This window comes from Hylobates moloch, unplaced genomic scaffold, assembly GCF_009828535.3.
Source record: "Hylobates moloch isolate HMO894 unplaced genomic scaffold, HMol_V3 SCAFFOLD_8, whole genome shotgun sequence".
NCBI lineage: Eukaryota > Metazoa > Chordata > Mammalia > Primates > Hylobatidae > Hylobates > Hylobates moloch.
Window position 1 is genome coordinate 32,935,246 of NW_026652283.1, and position 26,993 is coordinate 32,962,238.

At 39.5% G+C, this 26,993-nt stretch overlaps 1 protein-coding gene and 1 non-coding gene across 18 annotated transcripts in view; both read right to left on the reverse strand.

Moving 5' to 3' along the window:
- Nucleotides 1–36: 36 nt before the first annotated feature.
- The window catches only part of PUM1 (pumilio RNA binding family member 1), a 112,974-nt gene continuing 86,017 nt past the window's right edge, over nt 37–26,993 (reverse strand). For 8 of the 17 annotated variants that reach the window (XM_058441944.1, XM_058441941.1, XM_032160011.2 and 5 more), the window contains 8 exons: nt 24,395–24,546; nt 18,399–18,537; nt 17,220–17,363; nt 16,047–16,343; nt 14,747–14,983; nt 3,953–4,220; nt 2,499–2,628; nt 37–542 (listed from right to left, as the gene is read on the reverse strand). In XM_058441944.1, coding sequence (XP_058297927.1) covers nt 372–542; nt 2,499–2,628; nt 3,953–4,220; nt 14,747–14,983; nt 16,047–16,343; nt 17,220–17,363; nt 18,399–18,537; nt 24,395–24,546 — 1,538 coding nt within the window. In that variant the 3' untranslated portion in view covers nt 37–371. The remainder of the gene's footprint in view (nt 543–2,498; nt 2,629–3,952; nt 4,221–14,746; nt 14,984–16,046; nt 16,344–17,219; nt 17,364–18,398; nt 18,538–24,394; nt 24,547–26,993) is intronic. The other 9 variants (XM_032160006.2, XM_032160005.2, XM_032160003.2 and 6 more) reach the window with 4 other exon arrangements.
- On the reverse strand, nt 18,209–18,281 carry LOC116474002 (small nucleolar RNA SNORD103/SNORD85). The gene has a single exon (XR_004249546.1). It is a non-coding gene; the product is annotated as a small nucleolar RNA SNORD103/SNORD85 (small nucleolar RNA).

The window sequence follows — 26,993 nt, forward strand, 5'->3', positions numbered from 1 at the left end:
CCTTGTTCAATAGATGTTGGTGGGATGAAAGAACAGGAGGGAGGAGTAAAAAAAACATGGAAGGTGGGTTGGATGAAAGTCTGACTTGTTAGAGAAAATGATGGCTTATTAGTATTTTACCTGCTTTAATTCATGGGAAAAAAAACACCTATAAAATTGAATCTATTAAAGGCTAAGTTCTAGCCAATGGAAGAGTATTGGATACCACAGGTTATAATACAAGATACTTGATCTACAATAAGTTTAAATTATTTGCACAGTTCATGCTTGCCATGCACAAAAAGGCAGCCATAAGCAACAATGCAAAACCATAAAAGAAAACTGAAAATTGACAGAATTACAGGGTTCACTACATGTACCATGGAGAAACATCAAACACCAAGAGAAAAGTTAAAGGGGAAACTTACAATTACCTGCTGGTCTGAAGGAATAAACTCAAGAGCTTTCTGGATAACACGGCAGCCATACATCTGTAGTGCCAATGACAGGACGTGGCCTCGAATCCGTTCTGCCAAAGCCAGCTTCTGTTCAAGACTGCCGAACTAGATACAATGTGTGGGGGAGCACCATTACTTAAGTAGAAGGAAATAAACCAGAGAAAGCAACGCATTCATTATTCCGCATCAACCACTGGCATAACCTCTTTTAGCCCTGATACCCGTGATTAACTAAACCTTTTATTTAAAGAGCCATTGTTTCTTCAAGCCAGTAGTTCTCGGTCTATAATTATGAGTAACCCTTTTTAATGTTAAGAAGTTTCTTGGATACCCGACAATAGTAGTTTCACTATTAATATCTGCTAAGCAAACACATAATTCCTCAAAGCTGTCATTAATTCATACTATTAAATGAATCCGGCCAGGTGCAGTGGCTCACACCTGTAAACCCAGCACTTTGGGAGGCCGAGGAGGGCGGATCACCTGAAGTCAGGAGTTTGAGACCAGCCTCGCCAACATGGCAAAATCCCGCTCTAAAAACACAAAAATTGGCCAGGCGTGGTGGCACGCTCCTGTTAACCCCAGCTACTCCAGAGGCTGAGGCAGGAGAATCGCTTGAACCCAGGAGGCAGAGGTTACAGTGAGCTGAGATAGCGCCACTACACTCCAGCCTGCCCAATGTCAAAAAAAAAAAAAAATCCATACACTCTTACTGCCAAAGCACACATGGACACACTGTTTTGTAGTAGTATTCTACATCATTAAGAGAATTGATTTTTTTTTCTCCTATTTACACAAGGTAACAGAGTTGGGAGGGGAAAAATTAGTAGAATCAAGAAGTAAGGCTACACGATGTTAAAATTCTACTTAGAATGATTTTCCATCCTTGGCTTTTTATTTTCATTTGAATCACATAATAGTGAGATTGGAGGAGACTTTATGAATTCTTAGCCCACCCAACCTCCTCATTCTCCCAAGGGAAACTAAGATCCAGAGAAGTTCTCAAGCTTGGTCCAAATCATATGGCTATAATCCATTGTAGATTTTGTCACCCCAAGGTGCATCAGCCTCCAGAACTAGAGAGCTCAGTATTTTTATATATGTGACAAAATGGCAGTGCAAAGTCATTCTAAAATCAAAAATACAAAAGTCATGTTTAGATTGGTTTCACAGTCCAAAGCTGAAGAATTCAGGGTGAAAAAACATAAGTCTTCATGAAAAAACTTGGGAAGGTAAAACTTGAGTAGGTCACTTTTTCATCTTCATACAAATCAAACAGGATGAGATGTTAAGACATTTACAAATTTGTTTTGTGGTAGGTAATGTGCAGAATTCCCTCATTTTCCTCCCCATACCAGACTCCTCCTCCTCTCGAAGTTTTGTGCCATTCTGCAACTATAACTTAGGGTTACCAATACCAGATAATAAGGAATACAATGGTAAGCAAAAAAATCCCTGCCTCTCTGAAATTTTACTTTACTAGAGGAAAAAGACATTAACCTAACAAGCTCATTCTTTCCAAAGACAATCATAAAACAAGTGAACATTATTCAAATTAACAGAAGTAAAATAAGAAATCCAGGCCCAACAATCAGCCAAGCAGCAGCATTTAACAATTCTTGTGCCCCTAGCTAATAATGACACACACTGGAGTTGGTGTCCAAAGACAATTCTCTAAGAACCTTAGAAAAATTTGTTTTTGGCAATATTTTATTGTGATCCTGCTAAAACTACTTTACAGGGATTATTTCCTCTTTAAGTGACATGTTTTGTGAAACTATTGTAACAATCTGAAATAATGTGCTGGGTCCTAAATGGGGACACCAGTTTTCAAAACACATTTCCAAAACAGACTGGCATTATCTGCTTGGGTATTTAAACCATACAGAATAGATAGACTGCTGCTAATGAATTGGAAAAACACTAAAAAGCTCTTCAAAAAGACTACACACCCTTCATTCTGAGGACTGGAATGGGACTGCTATGCTTAAAAAGGCTAATGAAAATCAAAATGCTCTGCAGATTCTCTTAAGTCAAAGGATAGAAAGAACAAAGGCTCACTTCAAAGAACTTCTGAATGACGTAATTTCCAAACACATCCACCATGAGTTGGTAGGCAGCCTGGAGGATTTCATTGAAGACGAGCTGGCGCTCAGCTGGTGTGGCACGCTCCAGTTTCAGCTGAATGAATCTGAAGTACAAAGTAAAAAGGGCAATCACAGCACTGAAGGAAGACCTGGAGATACGTCAGTGTACCTCGGTTTATAGACTGCATCCGTTCTGAAACGCATGTAAGTGAGCATGTGTACACTCATGCACACAATAAACCAAACTTTATTTGAAAGAATCACTTGAACTCCCTTGAAGAATTTTTAAATAGAGGAAGAAGGTCCTAACTTAATTGAGCTTTGAAAATTACATATAAATGTTGGTACATTTCATTCCAGTAGGGCATGCATACTGAATCTTATTTATGTGCAAGGTGGGAGGGAAGATGAAAGCGGCGGGGGGGCAGGGGTGCAGGAAGAGAGGAGGGGTGGAGGGAGACATAACACAACATGTACTCTACTTGACTTTTTTCCTTTAGAAACCAGCCTCACATCAATGAACTCAAAGCTTACAGTCCTCACTATATTCTTTAACTTATTTTCATATAAAACAGTATTCATCAGCTGCTCAGGAGGCTGAGGCAGGAGAATGGCATGAACCCGGGAGGCGGAGCTTGCAGTGAGCCGAGATTGCGCCACTGCACTCCAGCCTGGGCGACAGAGCGAGATTCCGTCTCAAAAAACAAAACAAAACAAAACAAAAAAACAAACAAAACAGTATTCATTATCTTCTGAAGTAGTAACAGTCTGCCTATTTTTGGTCTAAATGACCAGTATCAGGAAAATCATGTTGCCTCTGAATCTAGCCTATAGAATTCAGATATGAGAAATTTTGGCCCAGTAGCAAGCTGGCAGAACTTAAGGAGGAGGCAGCTTCTGTAGAAACTGTTTCACTGGACACAGCATCAGAGAAAGAAACAGAAACAGAAATGGGAAAGAAGGATGGGTGCTGTCACCATAATTATGCTCTGTCCCCAGGACCAGATTCGCCTTCTGTGAAGCCCACTGCAGCAGCCCAACAGGAAGGGGCAACCCAAACCAAATTCTGTCTTCTATAATAGTTTTTTCTCTCATCTCTACATAGACTGTCACTTCCACAGAGTGGAACAACAAAGAAAAGTGGTAGAGCTGTCTTACTCCTAAGCAGCCTAGATCAAACTTGTATTTGAATAGCAACTCTTTGAGAGCAAAAGAGTCTTCATAATGCTTAAAGCAGCCAAAGTGTACGTATGCCTTTGTGTTCATGTTTGTTTCTTAAATCCCTATGAAATAATGTGATGCAAACTAAGAGGCAAGCTTTTAAAAAATTACTATATGGCAATTTATTTCAGTAGATACCCATCTGAGCCAAGACAGTTAAGGCATTAAAGTTGCGGGTACCTTAAAGTGCCAAAGCCAAGTACGCACCTGGACCCATGCTGGTCTTGGGAAAATTCCATTATATGTCCAGCAATCTCCCGCAGTTGTAAATTGGGATACCGGTTGTTTCGAAAATCTTCCAAAAGCCTGCTCCTGCCAGAAGGCATGACATCAGACATTCCATATCGCAAACGAGAGGAAGAGAAAAGAGTGCTGCTCGGGCTGAAGAGGCTGGAGGCGCTGCTTGCACTGCGGTACTTGGCTTCAGCGCCTGGAGCAGCAGAGATGTATCTTCCACTGCCGTTCGTGAGTCCTCCTGTTGGTTACAGAACAGGATAACTTAAGACCATTCTTAAGAAACTTCATTCAAGAGAGGAAAAAGCATTCCCACACCCGAAAGCCTGCACCATGTCTGATTTCTTCAATGCTGTTTTTGTGTTAAGACAATTCTATTAGCATCATGACTTTCATAGGTCAACTCAACAACCTGGAAGGAAACTTTTGCACAAAGATTCAGATGGGAATGCTTTTACTGTTGATGGTAGACTGCTATTAAGACTGGAGCAACAGTTAGCATGGCCCCTAGTAAATGAAATGAGAAAGAAATGTGCCTACCAGGTGAACCTTGCACCTGAGCACCAGCAAAAAAAACTCAGAAAATGCAAAACACACTCAGACTTGAGTGGTTTTCCATTCTGAGATCTGTGGAGATTCCTTTCATTCTTGAATAAGCCCCATTTCCATCTGGAACCCACTCTAAAAAATCAGGCATCCAGATTGGTCCATTTTATACAGGGGACCCCATGAAAAAGCTTTCTTTAAAGGAATGATTTTGCCACTAAACAGAAGTGTGAAAATCACTAAGACATTCCAGGCCATGGATGAGACATAATGAGTACAAGACAGGAGATGCCTTAAAAACGAAAAATTTTCGAGTTTTCATTACAAATGGACAGCTCTTAACAATTTCTATTGTGACATAGCCTGAAATGACTGTAGTTTCAACAACCTTCATGACACTGATAATGCTGTTTTGACGGGTGACAAGGGAATAATTGTGAATCTCTATACAGATAAAATAAACATATGACCAAAAGGCATATAAAACATATAGCAGGCCAGGCGTGGTGGCTGATGTCTGTAAACCCAACACTTTGGGAAGTCGAAGCAGGATGATGGCTTGAGCCTAAGAGTTCGAGACCATCTCTAAAAAAATAAAAATAAAAAATTAGCTGGGTGTGGTGATACACACCTGTAGTTCTAACTACTTGGGATGTTGAGACAGGAAGATCACCTGAGCCCAGTAGGTCGAGGCTGCAGTGAGCCATGATTGCACCACTCCACTCCAGTCTGGGCAACAGAGCAAGACCTTGTCTCCAAAAAAAAAAAAAAAAAAAAACCCCGAAACAAAACAAAACAAAAAAACAGTATAGCAGCATAATAAATTACGAGTATTTTAAAATAACAAATAACGGTGGCTCACACCTGTAATCCCAGCACTTTGGGAGGCCGAGGCAGGCGGATCACAAGTTCGGGAGATCGAGACCGTCCTGGCTAACGTGGTGAAACCCCGCCTCTACTAAAAAATACAAAAAAAAAAAAAAAAAAAAAAGAAAAGAAAAATTAGCCAGGCCTGGTGGCAGGTGCCTGTAGTCCCAGCTACTTGGGAGGCTGAGGCAGGAGAATGGCGAACCTGGAAGGCAGAGCTTGCAGTGAGCCGAGATCGCACCACTGCACTCCAGCCTGGGTGATAGAGTGAGACTCCGTCTTAAAAAAAAAAAAAAAAAAAAAAAAAAAACACAGTTCTTAATTTTTAATTTTGATGCAATAGAAAAAAGATGCCAAGCCTTTCTGGGGTTGTTTCCCCCACCTCCTTTTAAACAAAAAGGTCAAAGTAGGTAAGAAATATTACATAAACCACAAAAAGTTTAGATGAATAACAATTAAAAATCCACGAGAAAAGTCATCCAACATTAACTACTTCTCAACTCTTCCAAGTCTTAATAAATGTCTGGTTTGGGGTTTAATGGTAGCCACAAAAAGATACCCAGGCTGGACTTCACAGAATTCCGGGGCCCAGCTTCAAAAGTCTGGGTCTCAATCAAAGGGATGAAACCAAAAGAAAATGACTCAATGCAGAAATTTGTAAAATATTTACTGTGTATTTGTCCTAAGCCCAATTCTATGTTAGAAGTTTTTCATATACACTTTCTATGGAATTCTCACTGACATTTTGGAAAAGGAGTTTGCAACTCCCATTTATGTAACAGAAAATTAAGCTCAGAGAGATGAAATGTTCATCCAAAGATACAAAACCCAAAATTGTCATGGCCAGAATTCAGAACAGGGCTCTTGACTCCAGGGTCAAGGCCCTTTCGGGGTCTGAAATTCATTTTCTGACTCAGTTTCATCATTTCCTTATTCTACAGAACATTCTTGCCAAATTCCACAGTATTTCTGAATTCAAATGAAAAGTGATTTCTTTTTTTAAGGAAGAAAGGAGATTAATATGAAAAGAAAACAGCAGTCGTAAGACTGTGTTTTTTTTTTTGAGACGGAATCTTGCTCTATCGCCCAGGCTGGAGTGCAGTGGTGCAATCTCAGCTCACTGCAATCTCCGCATCCCGGGTTGAAGCAATTCTCCCACCTCAGCCTTTCACGTAGCTGGGACTACAGGCGTGTGCCACCACGCCCAGCTAATTTTTGTACTTTTAGTAGAGATGGGGTTTCACCATGTTGGCCAGACTGCTCTCAAACTCCTGACCTCATGTGATCTGCCCATCTCAGCCTCCCAAAGTGCTGGGATTACAGGCATGAGCCACAGCGCCCGGCCAAGACTGTTCTTTATTCCATTTCAGAAACAATTCTGTCTTACCTGTCTGAGGCTGGGGAGAAATGGGCAAAGAGGTGGTAACATGGTAGGCTGGCAGGTATGGGGAAAGTGTGGCAATAGCAACAAACATGCCAAAGAAGAAGGTATGAGGCGAACACACAATGTTTTGAAAACAATTTAAAGGGATTTTAAGAAACTGGTCACTGACCAAAATGGAAGGTAAATTATAAAGGAGCCAGGTCCTTGGTGACGATGTTTAATGATGAGACAAACCAACCTTGAACACTGCCCTACCACTATACTTCCAGTTATAAAAACCAATAAATGCACTTATTGTTTAAGCCACTCTTTGTTGGATGTTCTGTTATTACGGGCAAAAACATAATGACTAATCCACACACAGGACTGGACTGACTAACAGTTAATATGCCTACAAAAATGGTTAATACATTTACCATGAAGTTTTGATTTTTGCCTCATCTCCTTAGATGTCAGACAAGTATATACTACAAGGACATTCATGCACACACACATACACACAGCTTTTATTACTAAGAAATACAGACATCTCTGAAGAGAAATTTTCCCAGGTACTAAATTATAAATGGCAATGGCAAACTGACAGTTCACAGACATATTTTGTTTGAGCCAAGTAGTACTTCTTTCAACATTAAGCTAATGCTTAAATTTTTGCTCTGAATTGTAATTATCTTGTTTTTGAAAAAAACGCGTGACAAACAGTAAATATTTGACCATCAGTAAGCATTTGTTGACTGAATCTCATTTAGATGGCGAATGCACAAATGTGCTTTCCGATTCACAACAGTCTGAATACCAACATGTACTTGCGCCCAAACCACTACAGCTCTGGGGGTTTGCGTGCAACACTCTGGAAGTGTTTACATTTGCAACTGTTTTAAAAGAAACATTTCTCATAAGGCTTCAAAGGGACAGTGGTGGATTTCATAGGAGTGTGTCCTATGACAACTTTCCATAGACAGTAAGGGCTTAAATGTTTTATTTAAATTAATAAGTGCTTCAGCTATTTTGCATAATTGTATATAAGGGATTTCTGCCAGTGGTCATGTAGTATGTTATGCCCTTGCTACGTGGAATGTTCTCATTTACCTTTTTTTTGTACTCATAGATCTAACAGACGCCTAATGGGCAAAGCCCTGCCTTCCTACTTTTAAAGAAAAATTCCCATGGTCCCCAATATCTAGTTCTGTGTTTAATACAACCAGAAGCAACAATGTTTATCAAAATGTTTTAAAAATAAGTTCTCTCCAATTCATTCTCCAACACAACACCAAGGTAGCTCTAAATTAAATAACCCTGAAAACTGATCATCTTGGTGCATGATTAATAAGAAGTCCAAAATAGGTTAATTGTCACATGGTTGGTTTTACAGCTGATAAGTCTCCTTCAGAGAACCAAGCGAGAAATCACAAAACATTCATTTCAATTCAGAATGGGGAAATACCTAAACACATACATAACTACTGCTTACTGACCAGTAACTTAGAAACTTCTCCTTCAGTTCAAGCAAGGACAGAGAAAGGTATTCATTCTGTGTTTGAGCTGTGCTTTTCCTAAAAAACTAAAAGGCACATAAAACCCTGAAGATAAAGGACAGAAAGAATACATTTTAAGAAGATAATACTTCTATCATGATAATAAAACTAAATGCTTTTTAGTTTAGAACTAAGTTTAGGACTAAATTGAAATTTAGTTATAAATGCTTTCATTCTTTTGCCCTGGACAGCTTTTGAACTTTTGAGCTCATTTTTACTATTATATATTCCATTTCTGAAGTAATGAACAACCACAACACTTTTCTTCCAGGGCAAATGAAAAGCCTGGGTGTCGTCAACAAAAAACTATACCTGCTACCCGCTGATGTTTAAGAGTTTTTAAATGATACAGCCTGGGGATTGTGCAAAAACTATCAGCATGGAGAAGCATTCTAAGAAGTGAGGGGAGAGAAAGCGGGGAGTAGGATAAAGAGATCTATGGGTAGGCAGGGCATGAAACCATTACAGTCAGTCTTTGGGGACACTCATATCCACATCCCTTACTTTTTTTTCTCTTTGAGATGGGAAGTAGAATTTACTAGAGATGGGATGGATGTTCAGTTATAGGTGAGAGTTTAAGGTTTTCTATGTAACCCACATATAAACCACAAATGACAGTTACAGATCTATTTGTTAAGAAAATTCATATTTATTAACTATGATTAATAATACTGTTAAATTGAGACATGTAACACATAAGTCAAACAAAATAAATACCTGCAACATCTGCCTTGTTCAGGGTCACAACATATTTTATATGTACACATTCATGGGTATATATGCATGTATGGGGAAGATGGGAGAGGAAGATTGAGAGAGAGATTTCACTTATTAAAATAGTCCATTTTATGCTAACAAATTTGGCATTTTAGATGAAATGGACAAATTCCTAGAAGATCACAAATTATCAAAACTGACTCAAGAAGAAATAAAAATCTGAACCTATAAGACCTATAAGATGTAAAGAAGTGGGGTAAGTAAAAATCTTACTACAAATAAATGCCCAGGCTAAGACTGGCTTACCTGGTCAAGTTTATCAAATGTTTAAAGAAATAATGCTAATACTCCACAAACTCTTCCAGAAAATAGAGAGGGACGGTACACTTCGAAGTTCATGCTATGAGGTCAATATCACCCTGACACCAAGCCACAACACACACCTCATGAGAAAGAAAAACACACAACCTTCATTAACACAGATTCAAAAATCCTCAACAAAAATACGAACATACCAAATCGAACATGACCAAAGTAAGATGTATATCTGGAATGCAGAGTTGGATTAATATCTGAAAATCAATTAATGTAACACACCACATTCACATTAATGTAACACACCACATTCACAGAATACAGGATAAAAGCCACATGTTCGTCAACTAATGCAGAAAAAATGGCTGGGCAAGATGACTCACACCTGTAATCCCAGCACTTTGGGAGGCCAGGGCAGGCAGATCATGAGGTCAGCAGATCGAGACCATCCTGGCTAACACTGTGAAACCCCATCTCTACTAAAAATACAAAAAATTAGCTGGGCGTGGTGGCGGGTGCCTACAGTCCCAGCTACTCAGGAGGCTGAGGCAGGAGAATGGCGTGAACCCAGGGGGCAGAGGTTGCAGTGAGCCGAGATTGCACCATTGCACTATAGCCTAGGCAACAGACCAAGACTCCATCTCAAAAAAAAAAAAAAAAAGCATAAAAAACAGTTGACAAAAACTAAAACCCATTTGCAACAAAAACCAAAAACTCTCAATAAACTTAGGCTAGAAGGAAATTTTCTCAACCTAATAAAGGGCATCTACTAAAAACCAACTGTGGTTATGCTTAATGGTAAAAGACAAATGCTTTACCCCCACCCCCCGCCAAGATCAGGGACAAGGGAAGGATGTGTGCTCTTATTTCTTCCATCTAACACTGTCCAGGTTGAGTGCCCTTTATCCAAAGTACTTGGGACCAGAAGTGTTTCAGATTTCAAAGTCTTTCAAATGTTGGAATACTTGCATTATATTTACCAGCTGAGCATCCTAATATGAAAATCAAAAATTCTAAATGCTCCAATGAGCATTTCCTCTGAGCTTTGTTAACTTTCAACAAAGACTTTGTTGATGCTCAAAAAAAGTTTTGGGTTTTGCAGCATTTCAGATTTTTGATTTGGGATTCTCAACCTGTACTGGAGGTTCTACACAGTGCAATCAGACAAGAAAAAGAAAAGTCAGATTGGAAAATGGCTTTTATTCTTAGATGATATGATCTTATATGTAGAAAATCCTACAGAATCCACCCAAAAACCATTAGAACTACTAATAAACAACTGCAGCGAGGCCACAGTATACAAGATCAATATACAAAAACCAATTGTATTTCTATAAGCAAGCAATAGTCTATCAAAAGATAAAACCAGAACACAATTCTATTTGTAACAGCACCAAAAACATATGCAATTAGGAATAAATTTAACATAAGCAGTGCAAGACCTGTACACCAAAATTATAAAGGAAAATGGTTCTAGGACAACTAGAAATGCATGTGCAAAAAGATGAACCCTGACCTGACACCCAAAATTAACTCAAAATGGATCACAGGCTTATATTTAAGAGATAAAACAATAAATTTTTTTCGAGCAAAACATGAGAAAATATTCCCCCAAGAGTTTGAGTTAGGCAAAGATTTCTTCAATACTATTCCAAAACCAAGATAAACTGGACCTCATCAAAATAAAAAACTACTGCATTTTAAAAGACAACATTTTAAAAATGAAAAAAAAAAAAAAAGGGACCAGCCTGGCCAACATGGTAAAACCCCATCTCTACTAAAAATAAAAAATTAGCTGGGCATGGTGGCACGTGCCTGTAATCCCAGCTACTCGGGAGGCTGAGGCAGGAGAATCACTTGAACCGGGAGGCAGAAGTTGGAGTGAGCTGAGATCACGCCACTGCATTCCAACGTGGGCCACAGAGTGAAACTCCATCTCAAAAAAATAAATAAAATAAAATAAAATAAAGAAAAAAAGGACCCAGGAACAGTAGCTCACACCTGTAATCCTAGTGCTTTGAGAGGCCAAAGCAAGAGGATCACTGGAGGCCTGGAGTTCAAGACCACCCTGACCAACATAGCAAGACTTAGTTTCTACAAAAAAAAATTAATTAGCCGGGTGTGGTGGTGTATGCTTATAGTACCAGCTACTTGGGAAGCTGGGGTGGAAAGATCCTTTGAGCCCAAGAGTTTGAGGTTACAGTGAGCTATGATAGCACCACTGCATTCCAGTCTGGGCAACAGAGCAAGACCCTGTCCCAAACAATAAAAACAGGGGGAAATAGAACTCAAAAAGGTTTGTTTTTAGTCTGAACTTTAAACAATCAGTAATGAAAAACCATGCCACTCAGTTAAGTGATTTTTAAAAAAATAATAGAATAGGAAAAATTACTAAACAGGTCACTGATTTTGTTAGAAGATACTAACACATATCTGCCTACTGGGACAAAGTGTAAAAAAGACAAGATGGGAAAAAGATCCACACGAGATATAGGCTGGTAAGTGCATTCAAACACTAGCTTTGTGGTTGCTATCATTAGCAATGTTAACTAAGCCACGCTGAGTTTTAAGGGGTGAAGTGTTGTTCTGAGTATTCAACACAATAAATATAAAATGCTTAGTATGGCTGCTCATCACTGCTGATGGCTGGTGGCAGCAGTGAAGTAGTATTAACAACAGAAATTATATTAGGTGTGGGCCAGAAAGAAATGTTAAGTTTCTTATACTAAAATGTCCTTAAGGCCTCTGTATGGAGATTGTTAGAAACCAAGTAGCACACCTCCACTTTCTCAAGGAAACAGACTGAGCTGAGGCAAACCTGTACGGAGACAAAGAGTTCCTCAGGAATGGTATGTACGAAACATGCACTACACACAACAGAAGTCCAATGCAAATGTACACTAAGAAACTGCTTGAACAAGGTGAATGTTTCCAAGTTATGTTAAACATAAAACTAGGCAGGCAACAAGTCATTTGACAAGAAATAACTCACACTAATAGTTATTTCCTTCTCCACAGGGAAAACAAAAATTAAGAGGTAGTATTACATTAAATTGCTGACACTTTAGAAAGAGGAAAGGTATCATGCATGAAAGTAGTATTTTTGGCTCCATTTCCACGCACCAAGGAACCACAGCGTTTTATTTTATCTTATTTTGAGACAGGGTCTTACTCTGTTGCTCAGGCTGGGGCGCAGTGGCACGATCTCAGCTCACTGCAGCCTGTCTCCCGGGTTCAAGCAATTCTCCCACCTCAGCCTCCCAAGCGGTTGGGATTACAGGCACACGCCACCATGCCTGGCTAATTTTTGTATTTTTTGGTAGAGGCGGGGTTTCACTACGTTGGCCAGGCTGGTCTTGAACTCCTGACCTCAAGTGATCTGCCCACCTCGGCCTCCCAAAGTGCTGGGATTACAGATGTGAGCCATCGTGCCTGGCCCATCTATTTTTATAAATAAAGTTTTATTAGAAGATAGCTACATATTCACTCATTTACATTTTGTCTGTGGTTGCTTTCACACTTCAACAGCAGAGTTGAATATTCACTACAGACACCATCTGGCCTATAAAACCTAAAACATTTACTATCTGGCTCTTTATGATAAAAAAACTTAGCAGGTTCAGTTTATTTAGTACGTAGTACAGGATGACATAGTTCACACGTTTTTAAACCAAGAAATTAAAAAATACATATTTCTGGATTTGATAATGGACTGGTTCAAGATATCCTGAGTATATCGTGTAAGAGGATATACACTGAAACTGCATGCTTTGGAGTCGAAAAGGCTTGATTCTAAATCTATTCGAATCTGAGATGACACAGGCTAGGCAAGATATTTAAGTCCTGAGACACGAAATAATACCTATACCTTCCAGTGTTGTATGTACAGGACCCAAAACCATTAACACCAGCAAGTAAATGCCAGGTCAATGAACATTAGTTCCTTCCTTCCAGCAATGTATCAAACTGGGAGTTTGACATCCCTCTCCAGATTTTGCATTAACCCCCAGTCTTTAAAGCCAGGCATTGTGTTATTAGGAAACACTGTTGTGCAATGTACCCCACCCCATCCCCATCTACCTATTATGGACCTACTAATCAGGAATGTCACAGTAACTTTTATAAAGTGATGTTCATATATAACCTGAGAAAACAGTTCTACAACTAAAGTTCTTTCTGTATAAAACTTCAGGATATGCACACACATGCCAATGTGTATATATAAACATAGTTTTGACTTGAAACTCGCCTCTTTCAGACTCAAAGCTATCACTCTTAGGTCTAGAATAATAAGTCTATTACCCTACCCACTTCAGACTTCTCTTGAACCCTATAAATCACTTTCTAGTCTGCCTATCCAAACGAAGGCATCCTGTTTGTTTTTGGTCAAGTTCTCACTTCTGAGTCCATGAAGCCACTTTTAATCTTGCTGGTTAAAAACAGAATCTTCTTGGTAAAGTGGCCACACGTGCTGATTTGCCCAGGACAGTCCTGATTTAGGCCTATCATCACCAAGTAATTATTCATAGCACCCTCTTCCACTCACAAAAGTGTTCTGGTTTGCATGATACATTATATGGTGACTCTACATCTAGGACTCAACTTTCCCCACCTAGCAAATAAACCAGTACTTCAAACTTAATACATAACTGTGGGAGAGGAGTATGCACCATGCTTGAGATGAGAAAACATCTCCCATGTCCTGAAAGATTTAGAGATTTGCCACCAAAAAAAAAAGGTAATATAATTTTCTTTTCATTCTTACAGCCTGCTGCTTGGGATCCTCTTTCTCTCTCCCTATTTTCTAGAATCTAGATGGTAATATTTTAAAATCCATGCATAAAACAACCTAAATATTTAACAGGGAAATATACATCTCCTCATTAGCATACTATATGGTTTGAGAGTTTATATTTACAAATATTTTAAAATATGGCAAAATTTTAAAAATAAAATGCTTTTTGTGAAAAAGCAAGATATTATATGTACATATAGCAGAGGGGAAATTTTGAAAAGAAATAAGGCAAAATATTAATTGTGGTGGTATTTCAGGTGGTGATACTAGGTGATTAAATTCTGTCTCTGTGTTTCCCAGCTTCACTGAAATGAACCTGTGTTTATATTGTTTACAATGAAATACTCTCACAGGTAGCCAAAGAATAAAATGTTCATACTAAAGCTAACTGAATATACAGGGAATGTACCCAAACTATAATAAAGCCAAAACTGCTATACTATCTATAGGTACAGCCTGAATAACATCAGGTATTTACGGAAGGCACAGAACACCCAGGACACTTCTAGTATAAAGGGACTGTCCTTTGCTTATGCAAAGTTCTTGTAATGTCATCGGTGGCAAGAGAGTTCTAGAGTTCAAGGTGGTGTTAGAGTAATGGTTCTTACCCAGGTTTAAGCTTGAAGAGGATCCATGTGAAGAGAGGGAAGGAGGTGGTGTCTGTGAATGTCCTGGTCCCTGACTAGGGAGAGGCATGCCCACGGGTCCAGGAGAGGAGGAAAAGCTAAGGCCGTTATAAAAACTGTGTCCAATGGGGGTCAAGCTGCTCGATGTCCTCTTATAAAGGTCACTGCTGCCAGTCAGGGAGTCACGGCGGGAGCCACTGCCAGTGTTGGAGTTTGCAACTAAAATGGAATTAAAACAATGCAGATAAGAACAGGCCTGTTCTTCGAAGAACAAGCCCAGTGACCTGTTCCTAACACTTTGATCCAGACTCCTTACCACCGCAAATTTGTCAGCAGAGACAGCCTAACTGTTAATGTAGCAGTACTGGGGGCAGGTAAGTAATAAAGAGGACATGGCTCAGGTTAACATGACCATCAAACGTATCAAATTTACCTTCCTATGGTGAATATTCTAGGATAAGGGAGGGTTAAAAAGCTCTGACGGCCACATGAACTATGGAAAAGGTGGAAGAAAATGGACTAGAAGAATGCCTTTCCTCAACTGAAAAGGTTCAAGTAGAAAAATGGGATACAGAAAAAAGATTTGTAAATGGGGTACTGCCCCACTACACAAGACTTCTATATGAAAGCCTGTTTTCTCAGTGGGTTCAGTCGAGAGTTAATGCTGCCCTCAATTCCAATTAAGATACTTTCTTTCACACATGCCCTTCTATTTAGGGATCACTTTTGTTTGTTTTTTATAATCTCTGCAATTATCCCATTATTCACCATACTACACTCCTGCTTTTTTCGTCAAAACATTAAAAATATCTTGGTCTAATACCCTTCCTCCTAATTTTCCACATGTCTACCTCAAATTCCACTCAAAAGACAGAAGAAAACTTGTAACTCTTTAAGGCCTGCAGGCCAAGAACTCGGCTCAAGTCTCAATTGTGGAGTATTTCAGCTCTGCTATCTTTAGTAAGTCCTCCTCCCTCAGTTTTTGATACCAATTTCTATAGTTCCCTCAATATTTTTCCCAAATACAGCAAAAATCTTCCCTAGATTTCAAATCCCTGAAAGAAACTGATTAAGTAAGTAGCCACATGAGCATGGATTGAAATAGGTCCCATCTGTATAACTTGATTTCAATACTCTATCATCTCACAGATTATGTGGGATGGCTGAATTCCCACAAGGCTCGGTCCAGATCTGCCTGTGGTTCCATGCATTGCCAGTATTCCAGAAGGATTGTAAAAATAGTTAAAATTCAGTCTTAAGAGCATATCAGTCTAATTTCTACCTGCTGTTCCAAACCCTCCAAGGGCGGATCCCAGGGTGGCGCCGAGAGAACTGCTACTTCCGAATCCCAAGGATGTGTTGGCAGGCTGGGCAGAGCCCTGGGAGAAGAGGGAGCTGCTCTGTGAATTGCTGTTCAGAGAGTTGTTGCCGTAGAAAGAACTGGATGCCAGGTTGTTACTGGGCTGCTGCTGGGGCTGGGGCTGAGGCTGCTGTGTTCCTAAAGGGCGAAATGGTCCGTTTGTTGCTCCAGCAAGACCACCAGCTGCTCCATTTGCTGAAGCTGCGGCTGCTGCAACAGCTATGAAGAAGAAAGCAAACCGTTTGGCTATGCAAGGGGCTGGCCACATTTCCAAACCACATTTTTATCTTTTTTCAAAAAATCTTTTAATGCTGCCTATCTTTTCAAAACAGACACAAACCATACAAATCTGTCTTTGATCCCTTCGTACGAAGCTTCTATTTTCTGTTTCTACTTTCAATTTGAACTCAAAATACCACTAGAACAAGTTCACTATGCTGGTAGCTTTCAAGAGTCTATAGATTAAAAGGGGTATAAAAATCAAATGTATCTATTAAATACAACTACTTTCTAAAATCTTAAATTCCATAAATATCTATGTTGAGAGTTTCTTCTAGAACCATGTAATGCATATACACATCCTTCAAATTCCTATTTTAGCACATTGCTGTCTTCTAGATGTTCCTGTTATTGTTCCTAATTTAAAAAAAAAAAAAACATATAAACACTTAAAGTAAAAAACTATTACTCCTCCCAACCAAATGTATTATTCTGTCACTTCTCACTACTCTTTCCCACTTCCTCCACTCCTGCCCCTGTGGCAAAAAACAACTCCTCCTCTAAAATTATCTTAAAATAATGACTTGGATTTCTGCCACCAAAGCCATGTTGTGTAATGCAACTTCTATGTTCTCAGTGGAGCCAGACCTTGCTTCTAACCAGCTGGCACATGCCACCCCCCACCACCGACCAACCCCCAACAAAAAGGAGAATCCACCTAGGTCACTTATTGCTTCTGATCTCTTTTTGAAACATTACAGGGTAGAACTGATATACTGAGAATTGCCGAAAGTGTATTTCAACATACTTTAGGAATCTCACTATCAGTCGCCACTTTTAGATCTCTGGCAGGAGTCCGCTCAGATGTGCGCTCACCTGCTTGTGCAGCTGAGGAACTAATGATGACTGGGGCAGGAGCTACAAGTCGAACGGGAGCTCCAAGACCATTTCTCGCGCCTGCATTCACTACAAGGGCACCAGTTTGGTCATAGTAAGCAGCAGGAGCCAGCACCGGATAACCTAGGAATATCAAGCCAACAGAGAAATGTGTATGTGAAACAAACAAGTATCTCCTGGGCACCAACATATTGTCAATAATCACAAACTCAGCTCTGGGGTTGAATTGACCTAGATTTATATACTGGCTCCATCACTTAAATAAACAGAGGCTACAAATGATTATAAAAATCATAGTACTTTCATACTACATAATAATCTAAGAACAAATATCCTGCAAAATAGCAGGAAAAATCTAGATAGGCTTTAAATAACATGGTCTTTCAATATTATGTGAGATAGAATCTCCAAATCCCAGTTTAAGCCATATGAAAAACTGCAGGTGACTTCCTAAGAACACACAAAGGCTCAGTAACTAAAAAACAAATGAAACAGGTTAAAGTTATTTATTGAATTCATAAATGGCTCAGTTAAATTGGCTATGCTCTATGATCAGTAAAGGTCCATAAAAATACACTGACATCTCTTAAAGACTTGTTTCATATGTAGAACATCAAACTACATCTAATCCCATGCCAAGCACCAAACCAGCTGACAGTGAACCAAAAACAACATATATTCAAGATGTGTCTATATAAACGTGTATCTCAGAGGTAGGCAGCTAAAAAGGACCCCTACTATTGGTTTAAGAGAAATCTTAAAAATGTAAGGGATGACCCCATCAAGGAGTACCAGAAATTTCTCACTAATCATGCTGTGCAAAAACATCAACATAAGACTAAGCCTTGTAAACTAGCTTGGCCACTCCATCTGTCCCTAATTCTGAAACAGAAAACAGATAACCCACCAAGGAAAAACCACATATTCCAAGCTGCATGGACATTTAGATACCTCCAATATGACTTAAGACTGGCTCAGAACAATGCTCTCATCAGTGAACTATAGTCTAAGTGAGGGCAAGTGTGTATCATCCCTGCCAGTCCCCAAATCATGACAAGCCTAAGCAAGGTGAAAGCACTGCTCATTCCCCTCTGTAATCACCTCAAACATGCAGCCTTTTTCCCTGCCAAAGTATTAGGAATAACAATGCAGCCGCACCTGGCATGCCTGCTGCCAGACCTTGTCCAAATGCAAGGGCAGAATTCACTGCTGCAGCTGCCACAAGGGGATCTGTTTGCTGTCCCTGCTGGTTCTGGTTTGGGGTCAAAGGACGTTGGCTGGCTCCTCCACGGAGAACCTGGGAAAAGAAGACAGAAACAACTCAACCACTTTCTTTTCATTGGAGAAGACCTACCATATGCTCAGGTTGGGTCAACTGTTAAAACTTAATTGTAAAACATTTTCTCGATAACGGTTTTTATATGTCACAGCTGTTAGGGTATAAATTCAATTAATAACACTTCATAGAGTGGAATTTCATTCTACCATTCTTACTTTAAACACATTACCTTTATAAGCAGCAAAAAGCACAAAAAAGTGATGATTCATTCATTCAAACATTTTATCTCATCTGCCTCATAAAGTTCTTGTGACAATTAAAAGATGAATTTGGAATATCTGGCATCAGCAAGTGGTAGTGTTATCAAATATTTAATGCCTACCATGTGGCAAACGGGCAAGTGAGACAGAGCAATGAACAAGACCGACAAAGCCCCTGTCTTCATGGAGCTTTTATTTTAATGAATGAGACAGACAATAAACCATACTACATAATGTCAGTGCTCTGATAAAAAGTGGGTGAAGAAAAAAAAAGAGTGTAACAGGCCAGGCGTGGTGGCTCACGCCTGTAATCCTAGCACTTTGGGAGGCCAAGGCAGGTGGATTACTGGAGGTCAGGAGTTCGAGACCAGCCTGGCCAACATGGCAAAACCCCGTCTCTACTAAAAATACAAAAATTAGCCAGGTGTGGCAGCAGGCGCCTATAATCCCAGCTACGGGAGAGGCTGAGGCAGGAGAATCACTTGAACCTGGGAGGCGGAGGTTGCAGTGAGCTGAGATCGAGCCACTTCGCTCCAGCCTGGGGGAAAGAGCAAAACTCCATTTCAGAAAACAAAAACAAAAAAAAAAGAAAAGAAAAAAAGAGTATTAATGGGGGTCGGGAGGGGTTCCAGACAGGATGAACGGCGGTAATTTACCCACATATTTAAAGTCAACTGAGTCTCACATGCACACAAAAGATGGAATGAGAATATTTCCTCTTTAACACTAATATATTTATCAAGGTCCACATGGCCCCAAATGAGTTCACCAGATTCGATTTGGTAGGGCTCTCACCTGACTCTATTTCCCTCTCAGAAATTCCACAAACATACGCATTAGTCAAGTTCAGTGCAGAATACCAGTTATGCCACTGTGATAAAGGATCTACATTTTCTTTTGACCGGGGGGGGGGGGGGGGGCGGGAGGGGCGGCGGCAGAGCGCAGGGAAGAGACACGGCCACGCTCTGCTGTTCAGGATGGAGTGTAGTGCGGCACAGTCTCAGCTCACTGTAACCCCCGCCTCCCAGGCTGAAGAGATGCTCCCGCCTCTCCTGAGTAGCTGGTACTGCAGGTGTGCACCACCATACCTGGCTAAGTTTTCTATTTTTTGTAGAGACAGGGTCTCATCATGTTGTTCAGGCTAATCTCTAACTCCTGGGCACAAGCAATCCACCTGCCTTGGCCTCCCAAAGTGTTGGGATTACAAGTGTGAAGCCACTGAGCCCAGTCAAGGATCTACTTTTTATTAATGAAACATAGACATGAAAATGCTAGCAATCATTATTATTCTGAATGATGTGAAGAATCTATCTCACAAGATCTACACACTCCAGCAAGCAAAAACGCAAAACCCACAAACCAAGGCTAAAATTACTAAAGTTCCTAACAATGTGTTTTGCCATATTGTCAAGTGTACAGTTCTTATCAGATCGCTTTCAATTTCACTGTGTTATTTACAGAAGTTAGACATACGGTCAAGAAAACGGGTACAAATTACTCTTGGTACCGGTGGTTAAAAAAATGTAAAAAGAGAAACACCACTAATAACCAATTAAGTATTTGTTAAGTGAGTATAAGGTGACCAACACTGTCCACACTGGCAAGAAGAGATGTGTGGACACTTAATTTGCCCAATCTTTTACTTCTATATCAGTAATAAGTAAGAATTAACAAATGATCTTGCAGATTTGCTGGAAATATCTGAAATAATGTCTTTAAGCCACACTGCCTGATACCTAGGAGATCATCGATAACCAATAGCGAATCACTATTATCAAGATATTATATAATTTGTTTCTGACCTAAAGAACCTAACCAACTTTGTAAGAGAAAGTGTGTTTCAAGGCTGTACAGGTGAGTTTTGCCAAATGCTTAGAATTTACATACCCTATAACTCAGAAGAGATCTCCCTCTAGGATAGGTAAATAGCAAGCACAGAAATATGGCAAATGCTAATAGTTCAAAATCGCTGAAGATTTTAAAAAACAATGAAAGCATTGCTTTCATAGAACATAAAGAAGTAGGTTTATGTTTGATGAGGTGTTCTGTGAAAGGGCAGGCGTGGTAGAGTGGACAAGGTACCTAAAGAAAGAGGTAGTCTAAGACTATTGATGAGTCTTGTAATAAGGAAGGAAAACAGTGTTAGCTTTTTGCCCACTCTCTAGAAATCTGTCCAGTACCCCAACTACAAATAAAAGTCCTTCAGTTATCTGCCAATATTCATATATTTTCATTTCATCAATAGCTGTCAAATCCATGATTTTATGGAAACAAAATATACAGTTTCACAAGTAACGTTTTAAAGTCTAATAAAATCTACAAAATGACTGAATTTATAAAAACTGTCCTAGAACAGTCAGCTTGCCTAGAACACAACATATACTTTCTGATAAAATACAAGGGCCCGAAAGGCCAACAGCAGAGTTTAAAAAGAACCTCTCATTTTAATTACTATGACAAGGCAGTTTACCAAGAAAATCATATTTTCCTCAAATACTTAAAACCAGAAACTGGCGCCCAATAAAAAGGAACTAAAACAATGGCTGCTAATTACAAACTAATGCTAAAAACTTTTTCTTAGTAGGGTTTGACAGAACCTGTAGGACATGACAGAAAACTGAAAAGTTAATGATTATTATGTCCATTTATAACAAAAATATATGCATTTAGAGAAGCCATCCAACTTGCCCTAGTTGTAGCTGGTTAATGGCAGAAGAAATACAAGATCTCAGATTTTCTTTAAGTCAAGACATCACAATATGGTCAGAAGACAAGTTGTCAAGACAGAGGCTTATGTTCAAATCTTAACAACTTTGTATTTGTGTGACCCTGGGCACACAAATTATATTTCCTCAATCGATTTCCTCTCAACTATGAAATTCTATTCCATAAAACGAGAAGTTGTACATCTATCATAATTAGTACGAGAAATAGAAATTACACGTACAGCACTTAACTCTGTACAGAAAACTTTCAATAAACAGCAGTTATTAGTATTATTCTTGTTCACTGCATTAGAGCTAATTTTAAAACATGGTAATTAGTCTTCCAAATGCATAATAATTTGGCAGTCATTTAAACAAAAAGATGATCACATAAATAAATACAGACTTATCCACAAAGAGCAGTTTTCAAGAAATTTATTTGCTAGATGCAGTGGCTCACACCTGTAATCCCAGCACTCTGGAAGGCCAAGGTGGGCGGAACACTTGAGATCTGGAGTTCAAGATCAGCCTGGACAACATGGTAAAACCCTGTCACTACCAAAAATACAAAAACTACCCAGGTGTGGTGGCACGTGCCTGTAATCCCACCTACTAGGGAGGTTGAGGCAGGAGAATCACTTGAACCTGGGAGGCGGAGGTTGCAGGGAGCAAACATGGCGCCACTGCACTCCAGCCTGGATGACAGAGCAAGATTATGTCTCAAAAAAAAAAGAAAGAAAGAAAGAAAGAAATTTATTCAATAGGCCAGGCACAGTTGACTCATGCACTTTGGGAGACCAAGGTGGGTGGATCACTGAAGGTCAGGAGTTCGAGATCAGTCTGGCCAACACGGTGAAATCCCATCTCTACTAAAAATACAAAAATTAGCCAAGTGTGGCGGCACACACCTGTAATCCCAGCTACTCAGGAGGCTGAGGCAGAAGAATCACTTGAACCCAGGAGGCGGAGGTTGCAGTGAGGCTCACTGCACTCCAGACTGGGCAACAGAACTAGACTCCATCTCAAAAAAAAACAAACAAACAAAAAAAGAAATGTGGCCAGGTGCAGTGGCTCACGCCTATAATCTCAGCACTTTGGGAGGCCGAGAAGGGTGGATCACCTGAGGTCAGGAGTTCGAGACCAGCCTGGCCAACGTGGTGAAACCCCGTCTCTACTAAAAATACAAAAATTAGCCAGGTGTGGTGGTGGGTGCCTATAATCCCAGCTACTTGCGAGGCTGAGGCAGGAGAATTGCTTGAACCCTGAAGGCTGAGGTTGCAGTGAGCCAAGACTGAGCCATTGCACTCCAGCCTGGGCAACAAAAGCAAAATTCCGTCTCAAAAGAAATTTATTTTAACAAATCACTCATTCTGTCAACAAATTATTTACTGAATTTCCTTATATATATGGTATGAGAACTGTATCTGTTGCCAAGAAAATCATTTTATAGTGTCCAAATAACAGGGAGAATTTCAAGACCTGTTTTTTTTTTTCCTATAATTGTGTGGAATCTAAAAAAAAAAAAATTAAACATACACCCTCTGAGTAAGACTGATGTCAAGCAAAAAATTCTTGTTTGGATCATTTAATACATTCATATATGAGCAGGGTGTTTTGTCTCAAATGACAGCTTTTATCTGACAATGCGTATCAAAGCCTAAATGCTGATTTCATTTGCTCCAGAAAAACTCCATTACTAGGAATTTTTTCCAAGGATAAACTTATGTAAAGGATGTTAATCAGTCTCATTTAGAACACCAAAATACTGATATAAATGAAATATCAAATATAATAGACTAGTCAAAATAAAGTATCCTTTGGTGGATTTAAATGTACCTAGTAAAAATGTCATTTAAAAGAACACTAAATAACACAGTAAAGTATGAAATCAGAATGTAAAACCACGTGGACAGAATAATGACAATTTTGTAAAATATTAAATAATAAGGCTAAAATAACAGATACCAAATATATTAGCATTGGTTTTCTGACATAAGGATTTAGGGTAATTTTTTTTTTCAAGTTTTCTAGTTTTCCACAGTTTCTATCAATAAAGAGGTGTTATTGGCCAGGCGCGGTGACTCACGCCTGTAATCCCAGCACTTTGGGAGGCCGAGGCGGGTGGATCACGAGGTCAGGAGTTTGAGACCAGCCTGACCAACATGGTGAAACCCCGTCTCTACTAAAAATACAAAAATTAGCTGGGCATGGTGTAGCATGCCTGTAATCCCAGCTACTCAGGAGGATAAGGCAGGAGAATTGCTTGAATCTGGGATGCGGAGATTGCAGTGAGCTGAGATTGCACCACAGCATTCCAGCCTGGGCGACAGAGCTAGACTCCATCTCAAAAAAAAAAAAAAAAGGTGTTATTCTAGCAATCAAGGAGGAAATGACCTGTTTAAAAAAATAAAAGATGTAGTTTTGCAGTTTACTGTCCTTTTCTCAACTCAAATAAAAAGCTAACACAGATATGACAGGTTTAAGATTTACATCCAATCCAATAGGTACTATAAACAAGCACTCTAAAAATCTAGTACCCCTGCTTTGGTGTCAAGCCCCTTGCAAAACCCTGAAATGATCTGAAAGTGGTGCTTAGCAAGCAACTACAGTATGGCAGAAACAAAATTTTACTATAACTTTGAAGATCCACTTTGACACTTGCAGCTAAGCAATTTCCCTATAGGTGAACTGGTTAGTATCATTACCCCACCTAGGTACAGTAGTGTCTAATATATAAAAGACATTCCAAAAGAGTAGTTAAATCTGAGCCTGAACTCAGACACACACACATACATACAAGAGGAAATCCACGCATTCACAGTGTTTTTCTGTTAGGTGCAATATCACCTATTAATTATCCACAATACTACAATTCCCAACTTAGAAGAGGTAAATTTTGTCTACATTTACCTGCTGCTGTCCTTGCTGAGCCTGTGGGGTGGTCTGTTGATTAGCTGAATTAGTTGCTGCAGCGGCAGCAGCAGCTTGCTGCTGGAAAAGACTGGCAGGGTAGACTCCCCAGGGAGTAACTCCATAATACTGGTGAGGGACCACAGCTGGGCCTAAAAATAGCAAAGGAAAGGTAAAGAAAGTCTGAACTACTGAGGCTCATCTCAGGCTTTCCAAAATTACATCTGACTCAATAGATCCTACTGTAAAATATTAACTTAAAAGTATATATTAATTTCTGCTAGCTAATCATTAACTTTTTAAAGAATAGTAAACATTATATGAGATCCTTACGCCAGTCTTCTAATATAATCCAGGCCTAGAGAAGAAGCAGTGAGGAATGAAACATGAGAAAACTAAAAGGGGGAATCACTGATAGAAGGGTTCAATTTAAGAACAGATGGAGGATGTAGGATAGATAGAGACAATATCTGTTGGTAGAAGGGAGTAAATGGAGGGTTTGTGTGCTTAAAGTGATGGAATAGGCAAAAGATTAGGATGTATCCCATGTTCAATGATAATGGCACCTAAGGTGATTTAACGGAGTGCTGGTGTTTCATTAACTCCAGAAAAATGAACATCTATCAGTCTCACAACAAAGCCCAGACACTCAACTGAACCTCCACTGCAACTTCAAAGTTGTTGTTACTGTTTGTTTGTTTTTTTTTTTTGAGACAGGGTCTCTCTGTCACCCAGGCTGGAATGCAATGAGGCAATCTCAGCTCACTGCAACCTTGACCTCCTGGGCTTAAGTGATCCTCCCACCTCAGCCTCCCTAATATCTGGGATTACAGATGCATGCCACCATACCTGACTAAAATTTTTTTTTTTTTTTTGTAGAGGTCTATGTTGCCCCAGGCTGGTGTCGAACTCCTGGGCTTAAGCAATCCATCTGCCTTGGCCTCCCATACTGCTGGGACTATAGGCTTGAGCCACCAGGCCTGGTCCTATTACTATTTTTAAAGTCACAAAGGCATTCAACACAACTACATTCAGACACTGATATGTGAAATTTTAAATTTAAGTCAACGTTGAACACAAACAGAAACAAAAAATACAACACCTTGACTTGTTACAGACCTGCTGAGAACCTTGAAGAAAATTAAGCATTCTCTGTAACCCCAGCATTATGGGAGGCCAAGTTGGGCAGATCACTTTGAGGTCACGAGTTCGAGACCAGCCTGGCCAACATGGTGAAACCCCATCTCTACTTAAAAAAAATATATAAAAAATTAGCCGGACATGGTGGCAGATGCCTGTAATCCCAGCTACTCGGAAGGCTGAGGCAGGAGAACTGCTTGAACCCAGCAGGCAGAGGTTACAGTGAGCCAAGATTGCACCACTGCACTCCAGCCTGGGCAACACAGCAAAAAGTGTGTCTCAAAAAAAAATTAAGCATTCTGCTTTAATCCAAATTATCTGTTCATTTTCTTTGGCAACAAAGTACAGCTGCAGTAGGCCACATAAAGTACACAACAGAGATGTAACACAGTTATGCAGATAACAACCCAAGTGTGGCAGAAATCTAATCATAGAATTCTATGACGAAGCTGGTAGCAAGAAACACCAAAGACACATCTGCTAACCAGGAAACGGGCTCAAAGCCAATTCTTCCAATCTGCTGAAACATATCTCCAAACTGAACTTCCTTAAAGCACAGAGTTAAATATTTCCAACTTGATTCATTAACAGTAACCAAACCTTCCTTACACTGAAGTTCTGAAGAGCTGTTTCAAATATTACAGCTACTCTGATGCAACAGCTAATTCTGGAGAAACACATACTTCATTAAGCCAAAATAAATAGACACATATTCTTGTTTCCCCCATTTTAAGCTTCTAAAACACAAATAAGTCAAATTGTACCACTGCCCAATATAAATATGTTTTGACATTTCTAATTTGGTGTTTTCTATACCTGTGGGCTTAAAAAAGATTAAGAAGCTCTGTTTACAAGCAAGGGTGCATGCACATTGAAACACTATAGCTGGGTACAGAATAAAGGTGTTGCTAAGAAAAGTTGTGACACTATGAACTATTTTACTATAAGAAGAAAAGGGGTTAAAACATTTTTAATTTGTCAGAAACTGAACAGCCTAAAAGCCATGTATACAAGTTTAAAAAAAAAAAAAAAAAGAGTGATAGAGCCTCATACTCATCTGATTAGTGTTTATAAAGCAGGGTGGTCTTGGGCAGTTAAAGAAAAAAATAAGAGAAAAAACACAAAAAAAAGATCCTAACGGTGCCTTACTTTCCTTACCTATAAAAATGGGTAAACAGGTAGAGTGTTCCTTAACCAAAGTGCTTGGGACCAGAAGTGTTACAAATTTCAGATTGTAGACTATGTGTGTATGCAAGAGTTATCTTGCAGATGTGACCCAAGTCTAAACACAAAGTTCATTTATGTTTCATATACGCCTTATACACATAACCTGGGGGTAATTTTACTTTTCCGTTGGGGATGCTGAATAAATGAACTGTGTGTTATATGCCTGTGGTTTTGAATATGACCCATCACATGAGATCAAGGTCAAGTGTGGAATTTTCCACTTACGGTGTCA